We start from the raw sequence: 21,611 nt of genomic DNA on the forward strand, positions 1-21,611 counted from the left end.
TTTCCTGTGGCGCTACGTGAAGTCACTGGTTTATGCTGATAAACCAGCAACAATTGATGCCTTGGAGGCCAGCATTGTTCGTGTTATTCGTGACATACGGCCAGCAGTGCTCGAAAAAGTGGCCAAAAATTGGACGTCCAGAATGCACTTCTAGACCGAATTCAGCCACACATTTTAAATTTCATCAAAATCGGAGGTATATAGCGTCTTTACTTTATATGGGAGCTATATCCAAATCTGAACCGATTTTCACCAAAAGCAATAGCGTTCTTCCTATGGCTAAAACAATTGAAGTTCCCAATTTTCAGCTGAATCGAACAAAAAATGCGACCTGTACGTTGCGAACAAAAATACATGGACAGACGGACGGACATACAGAACAGAAAGTGACTATATGTATATCCCCAAAAGGAACTATGGGTCTATTTCGTATCCTTTTGTATGTTACATACAAATGCACAAAGACATAATACCCCTTACCACAGTGTGGTGTAGGGTATAAAAATCAATCGATTGAGGCATTTAGTCACAGAGTGAAACGTCGGAGATCCACGTTCTACTGTGTTCTAGTATAGCTCAAATTATTCACATGTAGTCTCATGAGTGGTTACGTAGGGGATGGATGATACCAAGGAACGGTCCTAACCGGCTTTAACATGGCAAAGTCCAGGATTTATCTTGGTCCCTCTTTCATCTCAAGTGAACACTGACCTCCCCGTGGTGTCACCTGGGGTAGCTGCCTTTAACACACGTTAAAGGAAGTGAGTTAAAATGTGCCGCGCGTTCACTCATAAGAACGTTAAAGGCTTGGGTTTGGGAGCAGGGTTAGTAAACCTCCCCTAGAAAAAGCAGCCTACTATGAAAAAACAAAAAAGGAAATAAAAACAAATCCCTCAAAAGTTGACGACCCCCGCAAACGTTTTAAGGACCATGATCTGCGAATCTGCGCCTGGAATGTTCGCACTCTTTATAGAGAAGGTGCAGACTTCGCATTGACAGACGTACTTGAAAAGTACAAGGCCGACATTACTGCCATACAAGAAATACGATGGAACGGGAAAGGCGTCACAACAACACCTAAAGGTGACGCACTGTATAATAGCTGCCTTGACATAAAGCATGAGCTTGGTTGCGGATTTGTAGTTGGTCAGAGTTTAAAACACCTCGTCTCCAGCTTCCCACCAGTGAATGAAAGACTTGCTACAATTCGAATAAAAGCAAAATTCTTCAACATCAGCTTTAGCTTTGTTCCTTTATCTGCCTGAGGTTACCATTTCTTACCATTTTTAACCTGCAAAGCGTTCCTTTACTTTAACAAGCATACAATTTATATGAGACCAGTTCACCACTTTTACCATTTTTTGCCACTGTTACCATTTTTTAAAGTAAAGGAACAGACCATTTATTTGAGCTCATGCTCCCACTGAAGACTAGGACGAACTGACCAAAGATATATTTTATGAGCGCTTAGAAGAAACATATGACCGTTGTCCTGCCCATGACATTAAAGTTATTCTTGGCGATTTTAATGCCAAAATTGGAAAGGAGAATATCTTTGGCCCAACAGTCGGAAAATTCAGTCTCCACAGTGAAACATTTGACAATGTTATGAGGCTGATAGACTTCGCAGCGGCAATAAATATGTTAGTTAGAAGCACCAGATTTCAACATCTCGACATCCATAAGGGCACCTGGCTGTCTCCAGATCAGAAAACAAGATTGATCACGTTGTTATAGATGGAAGACATTCATCTAGCGTGTTGGATGTGCTTTCGTTCCGAGGAACAAACATAGACTCGGACCACTACCTTGTTGCAGCAAAGGTACGCACCCGGCTAAACGTAGCAAACAAAGTACGAACCGACACAACACGAAAGTTAGACATTGGTAAGCTGCAATCACAACAGATAGCCACAGCATATTCCACTCAACTAGCCCAATTGCTTAATCAAAGCACTCCTCATCCCGATAACATATCAGCGCAATGGCAAAGTATTGCCCACTCCATGTAAACAACCGCAAAATTCATACTTCATGACCAGGAGTGTCGTGCTGCTACCGAAGAGAAAAATGCGGAATATTGGGCTACTTTACAATCCGTAGCAACGCGTAGCGCACAAGAGAGATATCGGGAGAAAAGGAGAGAGGAGAAACGTATTTTTTTGCAGGAAAAAGAGGGAGATGGAAAATCGGGAGTGTGAAAAAATCGAGATGTACAGGAACCAGAATGAAGTCCGAAAATTCTACCAAAGTGTTAAGCATCAAACTGATGGCTTTGGTACAGGCACATCCTCCTGTAGAGATCAGCAAGGTAATTTGGTAACTGATACAGATAGTGTACTCAGGATATGGAAAGAACATTTTTCAAATCTGTTGGTATCCAATAGCAGCGAAGACGACGAAAATACCATACACCCAATCCCAGAAGATGGTATTGAATGTATACCATCCGGCCAAGATGAGGCAAAGCAATAAATCGGCTGAAGAATAATAAGGCAGTAGGAGCCGATGGCCTACCAGCCGAGCGAGTCAAAACCGGAGGCGACACGCTGATAAGGTGTATTCATCAGCTAGTTAGCACCATCTGGCAGGAAGAACGATTACCCGACGATTGGAACCTGAGTATCCTGTGCCCCGTCCACAAGAACGGAGATAAGACTGTATGCTCTAACTATAGGGGCATAAGTCTATTCCCTATTGCCTACAAGATCGTGTCATGGATATTGCGCGAACGACTAAAGCTTATGGTCAACGAGATAATTGGACCATACCAATGCGGCTAGACCTGGAAAGTTCACCATTGACCAGATATTTACCCTGCTGCAAATCATGGAGAAGACCCAAGAGATGCAGATCGACACCTACCACCTTTTTGTCGATTATAAAGCAGCCTTCGACAGCCCGCTGTGTTCAAAGGTATTCTAAGCCATGTCTGAATTTGGTATCCCCGCAAAGCTCATTCGCCTTTGTTTTACAACTGACACAAGATCTTCAGTTAAAATAGGAAAGAACCTCTCTGAAAAATTTTGTACCAAAAGGGGTTTCAGACAAGGAGACAGCCTTTCGTGTGATCTCTTCAACATCCTGCTGGAAAAGGTTATACCAGAGGCAAACGTCAAAAGAAGTGGCACAATCTACACCAATAGCCACATGTAACTTGCTTATGCTGATGATATAGACATCATGGACTGATGATATAGACATCGAAGGAGAATCTGCTAAAGTGGGTCTGGCGGAAAACGGTGAGAAGACCAAGTTGATGGTGTCGACGCGCAATGCGTCCATTGAACTCGGACCAACTGTGGAAGTTAGTTCCTATAATTTTGAGGTAGTAAAAGACTTCGTCTACCTCGGCACCTCCGTAAACACAACAAACGACATCAGTTGTGAAATAAAAATAAGAATTGTATTGGATAACAGATGCTACTTTGGTTTAAGTAAGCAGTTTAAAAACAAAGCCACATCTCGTCAAACAAAAATAACGCTGTACAAAACACTGATAGTACCCGTGCTGATGTATGGCTTCGAAGCCTGGGTACTTGTGCTTGGTGTGTTTGAGAAAAAATTCTTTGAAAGATCTACGGACCAATCTGCGTTGACGGTGAATATCGACTTCACATGAACCACGAGCTGTATCTGCTATACAACGACATCAATATAGTGAAACGTATCGAGATGCAGCGATTGCGTTGGCTAGGCCATATCATAAGAATGGGGGAAGATGAACCCGCTAAAAAGGCTTATAAATACGAACCGCTTGGCGGTGCACGCAGAATTGGCAGGCCAAGGAATAGATGGCGTAAACAAGTGGATGAAGAGATGAAAAGGCGCGGTATTCTAGAGTGCGAAGCAACAAATAGAGAGAATTCGAGATCTTTTCTTAGTTCGGCCTATGAAACAAATGTTCTGTAATGGGCCAGCTAAGTGAGTAAGTAATGGAAATGTTCTGTCAGCGAGTTGAAGTAATAGCAGAAACACCTTCCAAATCCGTGGATTGTTTTCAAAGAGAGGGAATTTGTATGACAGAAAAGCATGATGCGTGAGAAAGAGGCGACAGCAAACCATATGCAAGTCAATGAAGAGCTAGATAGGCATCTTTTCTCGGCAACTGGGCGATTGAAATAATTAATGAAATAGAATAATAATAAGTAGGATATTCTGCCAACGAGAAGAAATAATGGCAACGTCATCAAAACTGCAGATTGTCTGCAAAGAGATGGAATTTGTCGAACAGAAATGATGCTTTAGAAACACGCAGCAAAATATATCAAAATCGCATCAACCGGTCGATAGAATTAATAATTAAAACCCAGTCCCATGAAGAGATTATGAGTACGACAAACATTAGCGGGATGCAGCACAAAAGCGGGCAGACGAAAAAGTGAGGTTTTATATTCAAAAAAGTTTCAATGGCAGCATTGATGCAGCCAAACCTCCGTGGTGGTCTGTTTTAGCGAGTTGAGTGATTGCCCCCAAACATTGGCCCTTCGAGCTGGATTATACCCGAAACAAACCTTGCATCAAAACCGATTGGGGTGCATCTTGCTCAATCTGCTGTCAAATATGACAAGTTGGAGAGGGGGATCTCTTTTGTCTTCTTCCGTCGCTCTTTCATTTTGACCATAAAAGGAACTGACTTCCGTATCGTCAGTTGCTTTACACATGATATGCGAAGTATATAGCTCGAATTCAACCCCGACGTTACATCGACTGACGATGCCTAAGGGGCTATATACAAAAAAGGATGTGTGGGATCCGAATCACTTCCGACCTGATGCTATAAATGCTATTTTGGGAAGCGATGCCTCTGTCATCTGCTCTATCTTAACACACGCCCAGAAGACCATATTCGGATGGGAGTTCTTCGGAACAAAATTGCAAAATCGAAAATCCCTTTTTTGAGTAATTTTCTTCCTTATTTTTAACCCTCCCCATTTTTGGTTCCTTTAATGGCGGACTAATTGTTCGGATTTGGGCAAATCAGCTGATGGCTTAAAGGCTTCTTACTCTCTGAGAAAGTTCTTGTTGGGAAAGTAACCAGACAGACCTGGTAGTGATTAGAGTAATTAAATTAAGGGGGCAGCTGAAAACTAACTTCAAGATTTGGCTTGAAAACAAACTTTGAGATCGGCGAATGGACACAAATAAAAAACACTGCCTCTGACAAAGCCGAAAGTAAAGAGAATAAGAAAGGACTTGTGGGTCATTTCAAAGAGATAGATCCCAAGATTAGTAAGATGAAGCCACCAAATATGGATGACGTTATTAATCCCCGAATCAATTAACCGTGAATTTGGATGCTGACTTAGAAGCATGTGTATCGTGTAATATTGCTTGTTTTGAAGGCTACGACGACCTGATTTGGTTTATCAATTAATAATGAAAAAAGGGTAACATATGTGATATCCTTCACTTCACAGAGGCCAGAAAGAAGTTGTAAATTTCAGAATTCTGTATCCACAGCATATGGTGACGCCTATGGTGATGATTGAAGACACCTTGATATCATCCAACATCGACAAAGAAATGCAGAGCAGGCCTGAGAAAGCCTGAATGAATGTCTTGATGAGGATTTTCTTTTGTAGAAGAGAGCGATTTTTAGTTGAACAAAGATCTATTTACAGCCCATTAAAATAATGTTAAAAAGTAAAAATAAGATTTAAATTGTCACATGGGGTATGTCTGAGTTAGATTACAGAATGTCATTTAAGCTGCAAACTGATATGTATGCGAACCCTGTAATATTGTTCGTTACGAAGAGTTTAATTCCGTTATCACATGCTAAATGTAAAAACTTGCAACTTACCATAACATCATCACTCAGCTTATCAAAGCCTAATCTCTCAAAGGCTTTATCGTCCGGAACAAAGAATGTGTAATTGGCTCCGGATACATGTGGTGCAATTTCAGCATTGTTTAAAAATCTGTAAACAAAACCAAACACACATCGAAAAAAACTCATAAATCAAAGTTCTACGGAGCATAAAATTGATAGGTAAAACAACAACAACAATAATTTACATACCTTGTGATTTGTGTAAATCTGGGATCTCGTTCCAAAGCCAGGAAGGAATGTGACAAAAATTGTGCACCAAACCATGGGAAGGCCAATAGTGGTGGGGTCTCTTTATCCTTGTGCATCTGTATAGGCAGCAGCAGGCATTGCAATTGGAAACAAAAATTGTAAATAACGAAACAAATAACACATTTACACACACACACAACATTAATCTTTCGAACACTATTTGTAAAGCTCACACACCATTTACCTGATGCAATTTGGATACAACAGCCTCTGAGACAAACAAAACTTCAGTTATGATAAACACTTGATTACCATTGGACAGTGTGTAATCGGACATTATGGAAACATTGTTGACACTGGGTGCAGCTAAATGGGTGGGGTAGGGAGAGAGTATAATACGTACATAAATCAGAGATTATTGCATAGTTTTTTGTTTTGTTGTTATATTGTGAAAGAAAGAAACTGTGGTGAACTAGGTAGAGATAGCTAATGGTGGCGCACAGTGGTTTGAAATAAAAAATAAAATGGAATTACCTCAATAATGAGGATATTCTGTCAGCGTTAGAAAACAATTGCAGAGTCATCGAAACTCCCTTTATAGTCTGGGGATGGTCCTTAAAGAGAACGAATCTGTATGACAAGATAGCATAATAGGTCAGAAAGAGACGACAGCAGAAAAGATCTAAGTCAATGTAGAAGTAGAGATGTGTTTTTTCTCGTCAAACGGGAGTTTAAAGCAAGTAATGAAGCAATAATGAAATAGATTTACTTCGGAAATTTGAAGAATTTGCCTCAGTAATGAAAATATTCTGTCAGCGAGAAGAATCAAATTGTAGATTATCCTCAAAGGGGGGAAATTTGTCCAAGAGAAAAGCATGACGCATCGGATATAAAGTCGATGCACTACATAGAGAGGCTTCTTTCCCCATCAACCGAAACAATATTGAAATAAAATTCCCTTGGAAAGCTGAGAAATTTGCTCAGTAATGAAAATATTCTGTCATCGAGAAGAATCAATTTGCAGAGTCATCTGCTTCTCAAGCTTGTTGATAATCCCCAAAGAGAGGGAATTTGTCCAACAGAAAAGCATGATGCATCAGAAAGAAGGTCAATATTTTCGATGGATTGAAGCAAATAATGAAACACTATTGAAATAGAATTCCTTCAGAAAGCTGAAGAATTTTCCTCCGTAATTAAACTATTCGGCCAGGGAGAAAAATCTATTGCAGAGTCATTGAAACTGCCTCTCAGGTTTGTAGATTATCCTCAACGAGAGGGAGTTTGTTGGACAGAAAAGATTGATGCATCAGAAATAGATCGCAGCTTAAAACATTCATGTCATCGAGGTAAAGGGGCTTCTTTTCTCTTAAACCGGATGATTGAAGCAATTAATGAAGCTATATTGAAACAGTATTCCTTCGGAAAGCTGAAGAATTTGCTTCGTTAATGAAAATATTCTTTCATAAAGAAGTATCTATGGAAGAGTCATCGAAACTGCCTCTTAAATTTGTAGCTGTTCTCAAAGAGAGAGAGAGAGAATTTGTCGGATGGAAAATCATGATGCGTCAGAAAGAGACCGCAGCATAAACATTCAAGTCTCATCAACCGGTCGATTGAAGCAATTAGTGAAACAATATTAAAATAGAATTCCCTCGGAAAGCAGAAGAATATGCGTCAATAATGAAAACATTCTGTCAGCGAAAAGAATCAATTGCAGAGTCTTCGGACGGAACTGCCTCTTCTGCAATGTTGAAATAGAATTCCTTCAGAAAGCTGTACAATTTGCCTCCGTAATGAAACTATTCGGTCAGGGAGAAAAGTCTTTTGTAGAGTCATTGAAACTGTCTCTCAGGTTTGTAGATTATCTTCAACGAGTGGGAGTTTGTCGGACAGAAAAGCATGATGCGTCAGAAAGAGACCACAGCAAAAACATCCATGTCGATGAAGTAAAGAGAATTCCTTCGAAAAGTTGAAGATTTTGCCTCAGTAATGAAAATATTCTGTCAGCGAGAAGAATCAATTGCAGAGTCATCCAAACTGTCTCTCAAGTTTGTTGATTATACCCAAAGAGAGGGAATTTGTCCAACAGAAAAGCATGGAGCGTCGGAAAGATACCCCAGCAAAAAGATCCAATTCGATGAAGAGTGTATTCTTTTCTCACCAACCGGTCGATAGAAGCAATTAGTGAAACAATATTGACATAGAGTTCCCTCGGAAAGCTGAAGAATTTGCCTCAGTAATGAAAATATTCTGTCAGCGAGAAGAATCAATTGCAGAACCATCGAAACTGACTCTAAAGTTTGCTGATTATACCCAAATATAGGGAATTTGTCCAACAGAAAAGCCTGATACATCAGAAAGAAGGTCAATGAAGTAGAGAGGCTTCTTTTCCCATCTACTCATGGTTTGAAGCAAACTGTCTCTCAAGTTTGTTGATTATACCCAAAGAGAGGGAATTTGTCCAACAGAACAGCATGGTGCGTCAGAAAGATACCGCAGCAAAAAGATCCAATTCGATGAAGAGAGTATTCTTTTCTCATCAACCGGTCGATAGAAGCAATTAGTGAAACAATATTGACATAGAATTCCCTCGGAAAGCTGAAGAATTTGCCTCAGTAATGAAAATATTCTGTCAGCGAGAAGAATCAATTGCAGAGTCATCGAAACTGCCTCTCAAGTTTGTTGATTATACACAAATAGAGGGAATTTGTCAAACAGAAAAGCCTGATACATCAGAAAGAAGGTCAATGAAGTAGAGAAGAGAGTTTTCTTTTCTCATCAAACGGCCGATAGAAGCAATTAGTGAAACAATATTGACATAGAATTCAATGCATCAGAAAGAAGGTCAATGAAGTAGATAGGCTTATTTTCGATGGATTGGAGCAAATAATGAAGCAATATTGAAATAGAATTCCTTCAGAAAGCTGTACAATTAGCCTCCGAAATGAAACTATTCTGTCAGGGAGAAAAGTCTATTGTAGAGTCATTGAAACTGCCTCTCAGGTTTGTAGATTATCCTCAACGAGAGGGAGTTTGTCGGACAGAAAAACATGATGCGTCAGAAAGAGACCACAGCAAAAACATCCATGTCGATGAGGTAAAGAGAATTCCTTCGAAAATCTGAAGATTTTGCCTCAGTAATTAAAATATTCTGTCAGCGAGAAGAATCAATTGCAGAGTCATCGAAACTGCCTCTCAAGTTTGTTGATTATACCCAAAGAGAGGGAATTTGTACAACAGAAAAGCATGGTGCGTCGGAAAGATACCCCAGCAAAAAGATCCAATTCGATGAAGAGAGTATTCTTTTCTCATCCACCGGTTGATAGAAGCAATTAGTGAAACAATATTGAAATATAATTCCCTCGGAAAGCTGAAGATTTTGCCTCAGTAATGAAAATATTCTGTCAGCGAGAAGAATCAATTGTAGAGTCATCCAAACTGTCTCTCAAGTTTGTTGATTATACCCAAAGAGAGGGAATTTGTCCAACAGAAAAGCATGGCGCGTCGGAAAGATACCGCAGCAAAAAGATCCAATTCAATGAAGAGTGTATTCTTTTCTCACCAACCGGTCGATAGAAGCAATTAGTGAAACAATATTGACATAGAGTTCCCTCGGAAAGCTGAAGAATTTGCCTCAGTAATGAAAATATTCTGTCAGCGAGAAGAATCAATTGCAGAACCATCGAAACTGACTCTAAAGTTTGCTGATTATACCCAAATAGAGGGAATTTGTCCAACAGAAAAGCCTGATACATCAGAAAGAAGGTCAATGAAGTAGAGAGGCTTCTTTTCCCATCTACTCATGGTTTGAAGCAAACTGTCTCTCAAGTTTGTTGATTATACCCAAAGAGAGGGAATTTGTCAAACAGAAAAGCCTGATACATCAGAAAGAAGGTCAATGAAGTAGAGAAGAGAGTATTCTTTTCTCATCAAACGGCCGATAGAAGCAATTAGTGAAACAATATTGACATAGAATTCAATGCATCAGAAAGAAGGTCAATGAAGTAGATAGGCTTATTTTCGATGGATTGGAGCAAATAATGAAGCAATATTGAAATAGAATTCCTTCAGAAAGCTGTACAATTAGCCTCCGTAATGAAACTATTCTGTCAGGGAGAAAAGTCTATTGTAGAGTCATTGAAACTGCCTCTCAGGTTTGTAGATTATCCTCAACGAGAGGCAGTTTGTCGGACAGAAAAACATGATGCGTTAGAAAGAGACCACAGCAAAAACATCCATGTCGATGAGGTAAAGAGATTTCCTTCGAAAAGCTGAAGATCTTGCCTCAGTAATGAAAATACTCTGTCAGTGAGAAGAATCAATTGCAGAGTCATCCAAACTGCCTCTCAAGTTTGTTGATTATACCCAAAGAGAAGGAATTTGTCCAACAGAAAAACATGGTGCGTCAGAAAGATACCGCAGCAAACAGATCCAATTCGATGAAGAGAGTATTCTTTTCTCGTCAACCGGTCGATAGAAGCAATTAGTGAAACAATATTGACACAATATTGAATTCCCTCGGAAAGCTGAAGAATTTGCCTGAGTAATGAAACATTCTGTCAGCGAGAAGAATCATTTGCACAGTCTTCGGACGGAACTGCCTCTTAAGTTCGTAGATTGTGCTCAAAGGGACGGAATTTTTCGGATAGAAGAACATGATGCGTCAGAAAGGGAATGCAGCATAAACATCCAAGAAGTAGAGAGGCTTCTTCTCGCATACATCGGCCGTTTGAAGCAATTAATGAAGTAATATTGAAATAGAATTACCTCGGAAAGCTGAAGACTTTGCCTCAGTAATGAAAATATTCTTTCAGCGAGAAGAATCAATTGCAAAACCATCGAAACTGCCTCTTAAGTTTGTTGATTGTCCCCAAAGAGAAGGAATTTGTCCAACAGAAAAGCATGATGTATCAGAAAGAAGGTCAATGAAGTAGAGAGGCTTCTTTTCCCATCAACCGATCGACCGAAACCTGTACAACTTTCCTCCATAATTAAACTATTCTGTCAGAGAGAAAGTCTATCGTAGATTCATTGGAACTGCCTCTCAGGTTTGTATGATGCGTCAGAAGGAGACCACAGCAAAAAAACATCTCGATGAAGTAAAGATAATTCCCTCAAAAAGCTGAAGAATTTGCCTCAGTAATAAAAATATTCTGTCAGCCAAAAAATCAATTGTAGAGTCTTCGAAACTGTCTCTCAAGTTGGTAGATTATCCTCAAAGAGAGTTAATTTTTCGGACTGAAAAGCATGATGCATCAGAGAGAGGCCATAGCAACAAACTTCCAAGTCGATGAAGTAGGGAGGGTTCTATTCTCATCAAACGGGCGACTGAAGTAATATTGAAATGGAATTACCTCTAAACCCGGAAGGAATTGCCTCAGTAACATATTTGGTCAGCGGGAAGAATCAATTGCATAAAGTTTAGAGATTATCCCCAAAGAGAGGACATTTGTCCAACAGGAAAGAATGAGACACCAGAAGGGAAGAAAGTAGATGAAGTAGAGAGGCTTCTATTCTTATTATCCGGCCGGTTGAAGGAATTAATTATAGAATTACCTCGAAAATCTGAAGATTTTGCCTAAGCAATGAAGAAACAGTTGCAGAGTCATCGAAATTGCCTCTCAAGAGAAGAAACAATTGCAGAGTCATCGAAATTGCCTCTCAAGAGAATAATCAATTGCAGAGTCATCGAAACTGCCTCACAAGTTTGAACCATGGCCGTATTAAGGTTGCCACCCTCGGCCTTGTACTACATATTTGTGGTCAAATATTAATTACGTATTGATCAACTATTTAGGCATTCAGATTTAATTGTGAATCATTTCCCTATGTCACTGGAAAATGCCTGAATTATATAATTTCTCTTTTGGTTGTGGTTTCCACATACTTTTAAAGGTTCATATTTATTTTTTTTAATTCTTTGTTTAAAACCACTGTGCCTTCTTGGACATTATGGTCATTTGCTTTAACCATAACCCCCCCTCTACACAAGAACTCTTTACATTAACAAACTTTCTTCGTTCCGACGAATTGATACTTACGTTGTCCCCTAAATACAACACTTTCACCACCCATTGTGCGCACGACCATTTGATCCATCGCCTTTATGTCGGCCATACGCAATGGTTTTTGGGTGGGCAAGAAATGATTGCGCAACACACTTTCCGTAAACTCCTGCACACTAAACGGATAGAAACCCCAATCGATGGGATGCCAACGTTGAAAGGCATTGTCGGTGGGTATGAGTATTGTAAACGAGCCATCGTCCATTATTTGTGTGAGATTACTTTTCGAAAGGAAATGCTGGAAAACTTTTGTGCCACTTTTCATGCTGCCAAGAAACGACATTAGAGGGCTGGCTTTTGACTCCTTAAGGATCGGTTCGTTCTTTGTGTGTGCAATGTTGCCGGTAGAGTTGCGCATCTCCAAACGTTGTGGTTCATTGTAACGACTGCAATGAAAGAAAATAAATAGAAAATAAGTAAAGCAGAAGAAGCACAAGTTAGACAGTTGTGTATACAATAGACATTGAAGTTTTGACTTCTATCCAACCAACCATCCATTCAACCACCCACTTAATTCCCATTTTAAAGGAATTGAGTAGCAAAGAAATTATTTTTGATAAATATTTACGGAAGTTTAAATAGTTTCTTAAGGGGAAATTTATTTATAGTTGATAAATTTGTTTTTGGTTTCTGGGTATCGCGGGGATATTAAATACCTAGTCGATTAAAGTTTGGATTTGTAGAAATTTACAGAATGCTAAAGCGAATGTTTTATCACATTCTTTAACAGAAAGCCAACTAAACGTCTTTGATAGGATAGTAGAAGGATGTTATTTTTTTCAATATGTCATGTTTTGCAGGAACCTATGGTCTTTGTAGGAGATCCTACATATAATTTACAATCCAAAGACAATTCACTGGTAGATAAATGAATTGAATTAAATATTAGTAAATAAAAATGAATCAGTCGGCTATGGCGAGAGCTAAATAACATCATTATAGGACAGTAAAGTTTTTTAATACGAGTATGTAGTTTAAAATCAAATATTCCCTCATAAGGACGTAAAAATGTTCCCGTTACCCTTGGCATCAGTTTTGTTAAAAAGATTCCGTTAACCGAGAAGCCACGTGATCGGAGATGTAGCAGAGGGCGGACGTCGAGAAGGCATTGGAAGTAGTCTCGAAGCCGCTGCCAGGTTGGTTATCGGTTACAAGGAAGTGAGTGTGTCATTTAATCACCGAAGGAAATTTATAAAGCCAGAAAAGATAAATTGAATTGTACCATAGTTGGTCACTTGTAGAGTTCTAGAGCTGTTGTGAGCCTGGATCAAAACAGAAAATGATTATAGTTAATTTTTCTCGTGGAGTTGAAGAGCTGTCATGAGCCTGAACTTAAGCAAGAGTGAATATAGTTAAATATTCTCGTTCAATAGCCGTTGTTGGCCAGAAAATAAGAAGAAAGGAAGGATACTGCATTCAAGAGTCTTCGTAGGTCAAAACATTATAACAAAATTGCCGATACTCCGTTCAAGACACGTCGTGGGCCAGTACATAATTAGAATATAACTTATATTCTCTTCATGAGGCATTGTGGGGCAGAACGTAAGGAATGTGACCGATGCAAGAGCCATTGGGGTGCCAAACACAAGAAGAAAGTGATCTATATTGTGGGCCACAACATAATTAGGAAGTGACCAATAATCCGTTCAATAGCCGTCATGGGCCACAACGTGATAAGAATGTTACTGATACTCCGTTCAAGAGGTGTCGTAGGTCACAACATAATAAGAAAATCGCCGATACTCCCTTCAAAAGCCATCGCGGGCCACTACATAATTAGAAAATAAGCGAGTGCCAATCGTGGGACAGAATGAAAGGAAAAAGTGATCCATATTCCTTTCAAGAGCCACAATGGCAGAACACAATATCAAAGTGACCGATAGTCCGTTCAAGAATTTATATTGTTTATATCAAATTTAAATTTTGTAATTGTCGATAACGGTACTTTGCTCATGTCCAGTTGATGTCAAGGCATTCCGGGATATATTTTCGCTCCCATGGTGACTAATATACCCAATACAAATTTATAATTGTTGGGGTGGCGGCCCCTGTACGGAGATCGTTAAGTACGTGGATAATTGCACGAATGCCACTGAATGTCCAGGTCGATGGTTGAACAATGCAGACTACCTTCTAACCAAGGATCTTTGTGTCACATTGGATATCATGTTTAAGTCGGCCGAACTAGGAAAAGATCTACCATTCTCTCTATTTGTTGCTTCGCACTCTGTAATACCGCGCCTTTTCATCTCTTCATCCACTTGTTTGCGCCATCTATTCCTTGGCCTGCCAATTCTGGGTACACCGCCAAGCGGTTCGTATTTATACGCCTTTTTAGCGGGTTCATCTTCGTCCATTCTTATGACATGGCCTAGCCAACGCAATCGCTGCATCTCGATACGTTTAAGTATATTGATATCGTTGTATAGCAGATACAGCTCGTGGTTAGGGTGTCCAAAACCGAAACCGGTTAACCGGTTAACCGGTTTTGAGTTACAAAACCGAAACCGGTTTTCATCAAAATCGTCATTTTCGGTTAACCGAAAAAACCGGTTATATGTGTCGGTTAACCGGTTTTTTAAAAATAGTAATATTTTCAATATTTTGTTACAATTTTACTCTTGAAAGTAAAATAAACTCAACTAACATAAAATACGGCAAATTTCTGGATGCCAAATGTATTTAAAGGTGATACGTATTTTGTGTAAAATGGTCTTAAAGCAGAGTGAGGCAGAGAACATTTTTGGGTCTCTCTTGTGCTCTCAATGAGCGTAAATTTGTTGTTGTTCACAATGTGTTAGCATCTACACAGGCTGTGAGCGATAACAAATTTACGCTCACTTAGAGCACATGGGCTCTCTTGTGAGTCACAATGCCTCCTCCTGCTTTAATGGTGTGAGTGGAGAGAAGCTCTCTCTGAGGGCACGAGTATTCCTTTTTGACGCACAGTGTCCTAAAAATTAAATAATATTCAGAAAGTATTGTGGTAATTACAATTTAAAACGAATATTTAGTCCAATAATCGTTCATTATTCAAAGACAGATTTTCTGATGACGTCTATGATCGGCCTTATTAGGCAAAACCTGCACATATAGCCGAAAGAAAAAATTCCATTCCTTAGACCAAAAATATGAATTTTCAAAGAAAAATCATCTATTTATCAAGAATGTGCTTTATAACATTTTAATTTTCTACGTTATAGAGAAGTTTGACTGTAATTAACACGATCTTTAGCCGAATGCCAGGTTATAAATAAAATGTAATGATAATAAAATGTATGTTTGGTTCAGACATTTCACAATAATATGAAGCTTACAAAGCAAGACGACGTAAATTGTAAATTTAGTTCTTTTGGTACATAATTTTATATTAGTAACAGTTTATATTATTCATAAAGCACAATCAATCAATTCAATCTTAATATTGCTGTCCCAATTTCAAGGTTGAATGTCAGATATCATGGATTTCATGTGATAATTATATAAAAAAGTCGTTTATTTACCCATTTCTGCCAATTTTTAATTAAATTTTTAAGAAATTTGAGGAATTTTATAGTTTTAAAAAAAAAACCGGTTTAAACCGGTTAACCGGTTTTTGAAAATTTTATTAACCGAAAACCGGTTTTTCAAAAATGCAAAAATTTCGGTTAACCGAAAACCGTTTTGTTTCAAAAAACCGGTTTTTTGGACACACTACTCGTGGTTCATGCGACGTCGATATTCACCGTCAACGCAGATGGGTCCGTAGATCTTTCGAAGAATTTTTCTCTCAAACACACCAAGCACTGCCATGTCTGCTTGCGCAAGTAGCCAGGCTTCGGAGCCATACATCAGCACAGGTAGTATCATTGTTTTTAACTGCTTACTTAAACCAAAGAAGCATATGTTGGCCAGTACAATTCTTCTTTTTATTTCACAACTGATGTGGAGGTGTCGAGGTGTACGAAGTCTTTTACTACCTCAAAATTATAGGAACCAACTTCCAAAGTTGGTCCGAGCTCAATGGACGCATTGCGAGTCGACACCATCAACTTGTCTTCTCACCGTTTACCGCCAGACCCACTTTAGCAGATTCTCCTTCGACCTTCATAAAGGTATCACTTACTTCTTTTACAGATCGTCCCATGATGTCTATAGTAGTCTAGCATAAGCCAGTAACATGTGTATTGGTGTAGACTGTGCCACTTCTTTTGACGTTTGCCTCTCGTATAACCTTTTCTAGCAGGATGTTGAAAAGATCACACGAAAAGCTGCTTCTTGTTTGAAACCTCTTTTGGTACAAAACTCTTCGGAGAGGTTCTTTCCTAATTTAACTGAGGACCTCGTGTCAGTTAAAGTCATTTTACAAAGCCGGATGAGCTTTGCGGAGATACCAAATTCAGACATGGCTTGGAATACCTTTGAACGCAGCGGGCTGTCGAAGGCTGCTTTATAGTCGACAAAAAGGTGGTAGGTGTCGATCTGCATCTCTTGGGTCTTCTCCAGGATTTGCCGCAGGGTAAATATCTGGTCAGTGGTGGACTTGCCAGGTCTAAAGCCGCATTGGTATGACCCCTATAGTTGCAGCATAAAGTCTTATCTCCTGCCAGATGGAGCTAACTAACTGATGCATACACCTTATCAGCTCCGGTTTTAAACAGCTCGGCTGGTAGGCCATCAGCTCCTGCTGCCTTATTATTCTTCAGCCGGTTTATTGCTGTCTTTACCTCATTTTGGTCGGGTGGTATACATTCAATACCATCTTCTGGGATTGGATCTGTGGTATCTTCGTCGACTTCGCTACTATTGGATACCAACAGTTTAGAAAAATTCTCTTTGCATATCCTTAGCACACTATCTGTATCAGTTACTAGATTACCTTGCTGGTCTCTACAGGAGGATGTGCCAGTTCCAAAGCCATCTGTTTGATGTTTCACTCTTTGGTAGAATTTTCTGACTTCATTCTGTCTTCTGTACATCTCGATTTTTTTCACACTCCCGCTTTTCCATCTCCCTCTTTTTCCTGCGGAAAAGACGTTTATCTTGTCTCCTTTTCTCCCGATATATCTCTCGTGCGCTACATGTTGCTACGGATTGTAAAGTAGCCCTATATGCCGCATTTTTCTCTTCGGTAGCAGCACGACACTCCTGATAATATCATGCATTCCTTGGTGGAGGTCTCTGGTATCCAAGTATGGATTTTGCGGCTGTTTGCATGGAGTGGACAATACTTTGCCATTGCGCTGATTTGTTATCGGGATGAGGAGTGCATTGATTAAGCAATTGGGCTAGTTGAGTGGAATATGCTTTGGCTATCTGTTGTGATTGCAGGTTACCGATGTCTAACTTTCGTGTTGTGTCTGTTCGTACTTCGTTTGCTACGTTTAACCGGTGCGTATCTTTGCTGCAACAAGGTAGTGGTCCGTGTCTATGTTTGCTCCTCGGAACGAACGCACATCCAACACGCTCGATGAATGTCTTCCATCTATCACAACGTGATCAATTTGATTTCTTGTTTTCTGATCTGGCGACAGCCAGGTGCCCTTATGGATGTCGAGATGTTGAAATCTGGCGCTGCTAACTACCATGTTTTTTGCCGCTGCGAAGTCTATCAGCCTCATACCATTGTCAGATGTTTCACTGTGAAGACTGAATTTTCCAACTGTTGGGCCAAAGATATTTTCTTTTCCAATTTTGGCATTCAAATCGACCAGAATAATTTTAATGTCATGGGCAGGACAACGGTCATATGTTTCTTCTAAGCGTTCATAAAATATATCTTTGGTCAGTTCGTCCTTGTCTTCAGTGGGAGCATGAGCGCTAATAAAGCTGATGTTAAGGAATTTTGCTTTGATTCGAATGTGAAGCTGGAGACCAGATGTTTTAACCTCCGACCAACTAAAAATCCGCAGCTATAAAACAGTGCGTAACCTTTAGGTGTTGTTGTGACGCCTTTCCCATTCCATCGTATTTCCTGTATGGCAGTAATGTTGGCCTTGTACTTTTCAAGTACATCTGCCAATGCGTAAACTGCACCATTTCTATAAAGAGTGCGTACATTCCAGGTGCAGATTCGCAGATCATGGTCCTTAAAACGTTTGCAGGGGGTCGTGAACTTCTGACGAATTTGTTTTTCTTTTCTTTCGTTTTTTCATAGTAGGCAGCTTTTTCTAGGGGAGGGTTACTAACCCTGCGCCCAAACCCAAGCTTTTAACGTTCTTATGTGAGAACGCGCGGCACTTTTTAACTTACTACCTTTAACGGGTGTTAAGGGCAGCTACACCAGGTAACACCACGGGTAGGTCAGTGTCCACTTGATATGAAAGAGGGACCAAGATACATCCTGGACTTTGCCATGTTAAAGCCAGTCAGGACCGTTCCTTTGTATCTTTCATCCCCTACGAAGAGAAGGTTACTTCTGCATATCTTGAGTGGTCTTTTGACATGAGGAGACGCAAATTCTTTCGGTACTTCAATATATAAATATACTTTCGTTTCTGTATCTTATTGGATGTTGCCGTGAAAGTTATCCTAATATTAATAGGGTAGATAGGATCCCTCGCTCAGGTGTGTCAAGAAGGATCTTTATGATTAAGAGAGAGGGCCATTCACACACATACAGCTGCCTCGATAGACCAGGGCAGTTTAGGCCCAACAGCGATTTGAAAGGAGCAAGCGCTTTAAATCCTATTAGGCAAGGATTGAGGACGACGTGCAATACACCTGTCCTGTATGTGATACATGTGTGCACGACACACTACACCTTTTCAACCAAACGTACTCAACTAACGGCAGAAGCCTTGGATTTATACATTTTTATAACCACCACCATATTATGGAGGGTATAATTAAATTTGTCATTCCGTTTGTACATACATATATATGTTCCCACAACATCCCTGAAGGGACAAGGGAGACTTCTCTCATATCAATGAGTGCACGCCGATTCATATTGGCTCAATGATATGGGACCTACCGAGTCCGAACGGCGTGTCTTACGACACCACTTGTAGAGAAGTTTTTGATGGCTGAAATACTCAAGAAATGTCGCCAGCATTACTGAGGGGGATTTTGCCACCGTTGTAAATTTGATGTTGCTTGTCCTGGTATTCGAACCGCAGACCTTCTGAGTGCAAGGCGGTCGTTTGTAACACATCGAAATATTCATCAGCGACCCTATAAAGTATATATATTCTCGATCAGGGCAAAAGTCTAAGTCGATATAAGCATGTAAGTCTGTCCACGTTTTGATATAGGTGCACGCCTTCCTATAGCCACCCTGGAAGTGTACCTCCCGATTTTCGATATTTTGAACGTTGTGGCCTACCGATTTTCGGTATATTGAAGGTTGCGGCCTCAAATATTCCACCGAAATGGCTGAAATTTGGTATTTAGACTTCGTTAGGGGTATAAAACGTTCCCCCAGAAATTTGTCGGTACAGGTCCACACCTTAATATAGCCCTCATTGAAAGGCATTTCCCGATTTTTGGTATTTTGAAGGTTGTGACTCCAATATTCCTCCGCAATAGCTGAAACTTGGTATTTAGTCTTCGTTGGGGGTATAAAACTTTTCCCAAGAAAATTGTCAGTAAAGGTCTTCATATAACCCCCCTAGAACGGTACCTCCCGATTTTCGGTATTTTGAAGGTTGTGGCCAAAATAATCCCCGAAATGTCTGATATTTGGTATTTAGTCTTTATTTAGGGTATACAACTTTTCGTATGAAATTCGTCGGTGCAGGTCTACGCCTTTAATTAGCCCCCATAGAACGGTACCTCCCGATTTTCGGTATTTTGAAGATTGTGGCCCCAATATTCCACCGAAATGCCTGAAATTTGGTATTTAGTCTTCGTTAGGGGTATATAACTTTTCCCCAGAAATTTGTCGGTCAGGTCCACGCCTTCATATAGCTCTCATATAACGGTACCTCCCGAGTTTCGGTATTTTGAAGGTTGTGGCCACAACAACCCACCGAAATGGCGGAAATTTGGTATTTAGTCTACGTTGGAGGTAAAAACCTTTCGGAATGAAATTCGTCGGTATAGGTCCATGTTTCGATATAGCCCCCATAGAACGATACCTCCCGATTTTCGGTATTTTGAAGGTTGAAATCTGAAATTTTTTATTTAGTCTTCCATGGGGTTATACACGTCTTCCTATATCCCCCATTAAAACGTATCCTTCCTAAATATCGGAAATTTTGGTATTTAGTCTTCTTTGAGTCTAAAAACTTTCCACTAGAAATTTGTAGGTATACATCGACGTTTTGATGTAGTCCCCATAGAAGGGTACCTCAAGAATTTCGGTATTTTTAAGGATAGCCACATTGTTTTTGGCGAAAATGATGGCATTTGATATTTATTCTTTTTCATAAACGAAAGGAAACTGAATGGTCCACTTTACTTCAATAGCGGTGGAGAGTATAACAAGTTCGGCCCGGCTGATCTTAACGCATTGTTACTTTTTAGACTTAGAGATTGAACCAGGTCACATGACAAAGTGACTCACAAGAAACTAAATCAATCATTTTAGGATGAACGGAGGATAGTCATCGACTGTGTTGGACGTACGATAGATTCCAGAACAAACAACGACATGGATTACTACCATATTGCAGTAAAGGTACCCATCCGATTAAACGTTACGAATAAAGTATGAAAAGGTGGTTTCCGGCCCCAAAGTCTTCTTACCATACAAGAGTTGAAAATATATAACAATAATATTTACACAGAGGAGCTTATTTTTGACACACTATTTCTAACAATCCAATTGACTTTCCGCAAACCAAGAAAAACACCAATCAACAAACAAATGATGCAAATAGCAATTCTCTCGATTGTCCAAAAAAAGTTTTGTTTCCCCCGAAAAACTTTTACAATAATAAAACATAACAATCAACAAACACTTTTCAAAACTTACCTATTACTACCCTCCTGGATATTTCGTTTTGAATACGGTGATTTTCGATCACCCAAATAACCATCGATGGCCAAGGCAATTAAATTATCATTGATGCGGACACGATGCAATATCTGGAAGCCATTCAACAGCCAAACCACATTGTTTGGTGATTTTTCCAATTTACGAAAGACAATCTTATGGCCATTACCGTTGCCATAGGATGCAGATGGTGATGCAGCAGAGTCCTCGTCGGCATAATTATCGAAGGCACGACCTGGTACCATATGTTCCAGCATAAATTCTTTGAGTCGTGGTTTCTCAATGGTGCGTACATCAATTTTTGGTATAATTAAAGTGAATGGTATATCTGCAAAAAGAAGAAGAAGAAGAATGGAAGATAAAAAAGAAGGTTAAATGCATTATTATCCTTGTCAATAACATCAGCAACAGCTTCACCCTTATTAGAGTATAAGGTAAACTGAACACTTAAGAAGAAAGATGGTTAATTGCTAACTAATTTGCCCATTCTTGAATGGGTATCTGGTTGTTTTCATGAGCGTTGAAAATAATAATTGACCAAAAGCTGAGATTTTTACAATTAAATTGAGTTAATGAAAAAGAAGGAAAATGAAAAAGCTCA

At 39.6% G+C, this 21,611-nt stretch overlaps 1 protein-coding gene across 6 annotated transcripts in view; it reads right to left on the reverse strand.

The window, feature by feature from the left end:
• The window catches only part of LOC141395327 (uncharacterized), an 88,587-nt gene that overhangs the window by 1,560 nt on the left and 65,416 nt on the right, over positions 1 to 21,611 (reverse strand). For all 6 annotated transcript variants that reach the window (XM_073970997.1, XM_073970993.1, XM_073970992.1 and 3 more), the window contains exons 3-7: positions 20,990 to 21,338; positions 12,067 to 12,476; positions 6,270 to 6,391; positions 6,026 to 6,141; positions 5,807 to 5,924 (exon numbers count right to left, since the gene is read on the reverse strand). In XM_073970997.1, coding sequence (XP_073827098.1) covers positions 5,807 to 5,924; positions 6,026 to 6,141; positions 6,270 to 6,391; positions 12,067 to 12,476; positions 20,990 to 21,338 — 1,115 coding nt within the window. The remainder of the gene's footprint in view (positions 1 to 5,806; positions 5,925 to 6,025; positions 6,142 to 6,269; positions 6,392 to 12,066; positions 12,477 to 20,989; positions 21,339 to 21,611) is intronic.

Source organism: Musca autumnalis, unplaced genomic scaffold (genome assembly GCF_047663935.1).
Source record: "Musca autumnalis isolate F117 unplaced genomic scaffold, ASM4766393v1 scaffold_2, whole genome shotgun sequence".
Taxonomy (NCBI): Eukaryota; Metazoa; Arthropoda; class Insecta; order Diptera; family Muscidae; genus Musca; species Musca autumnalis.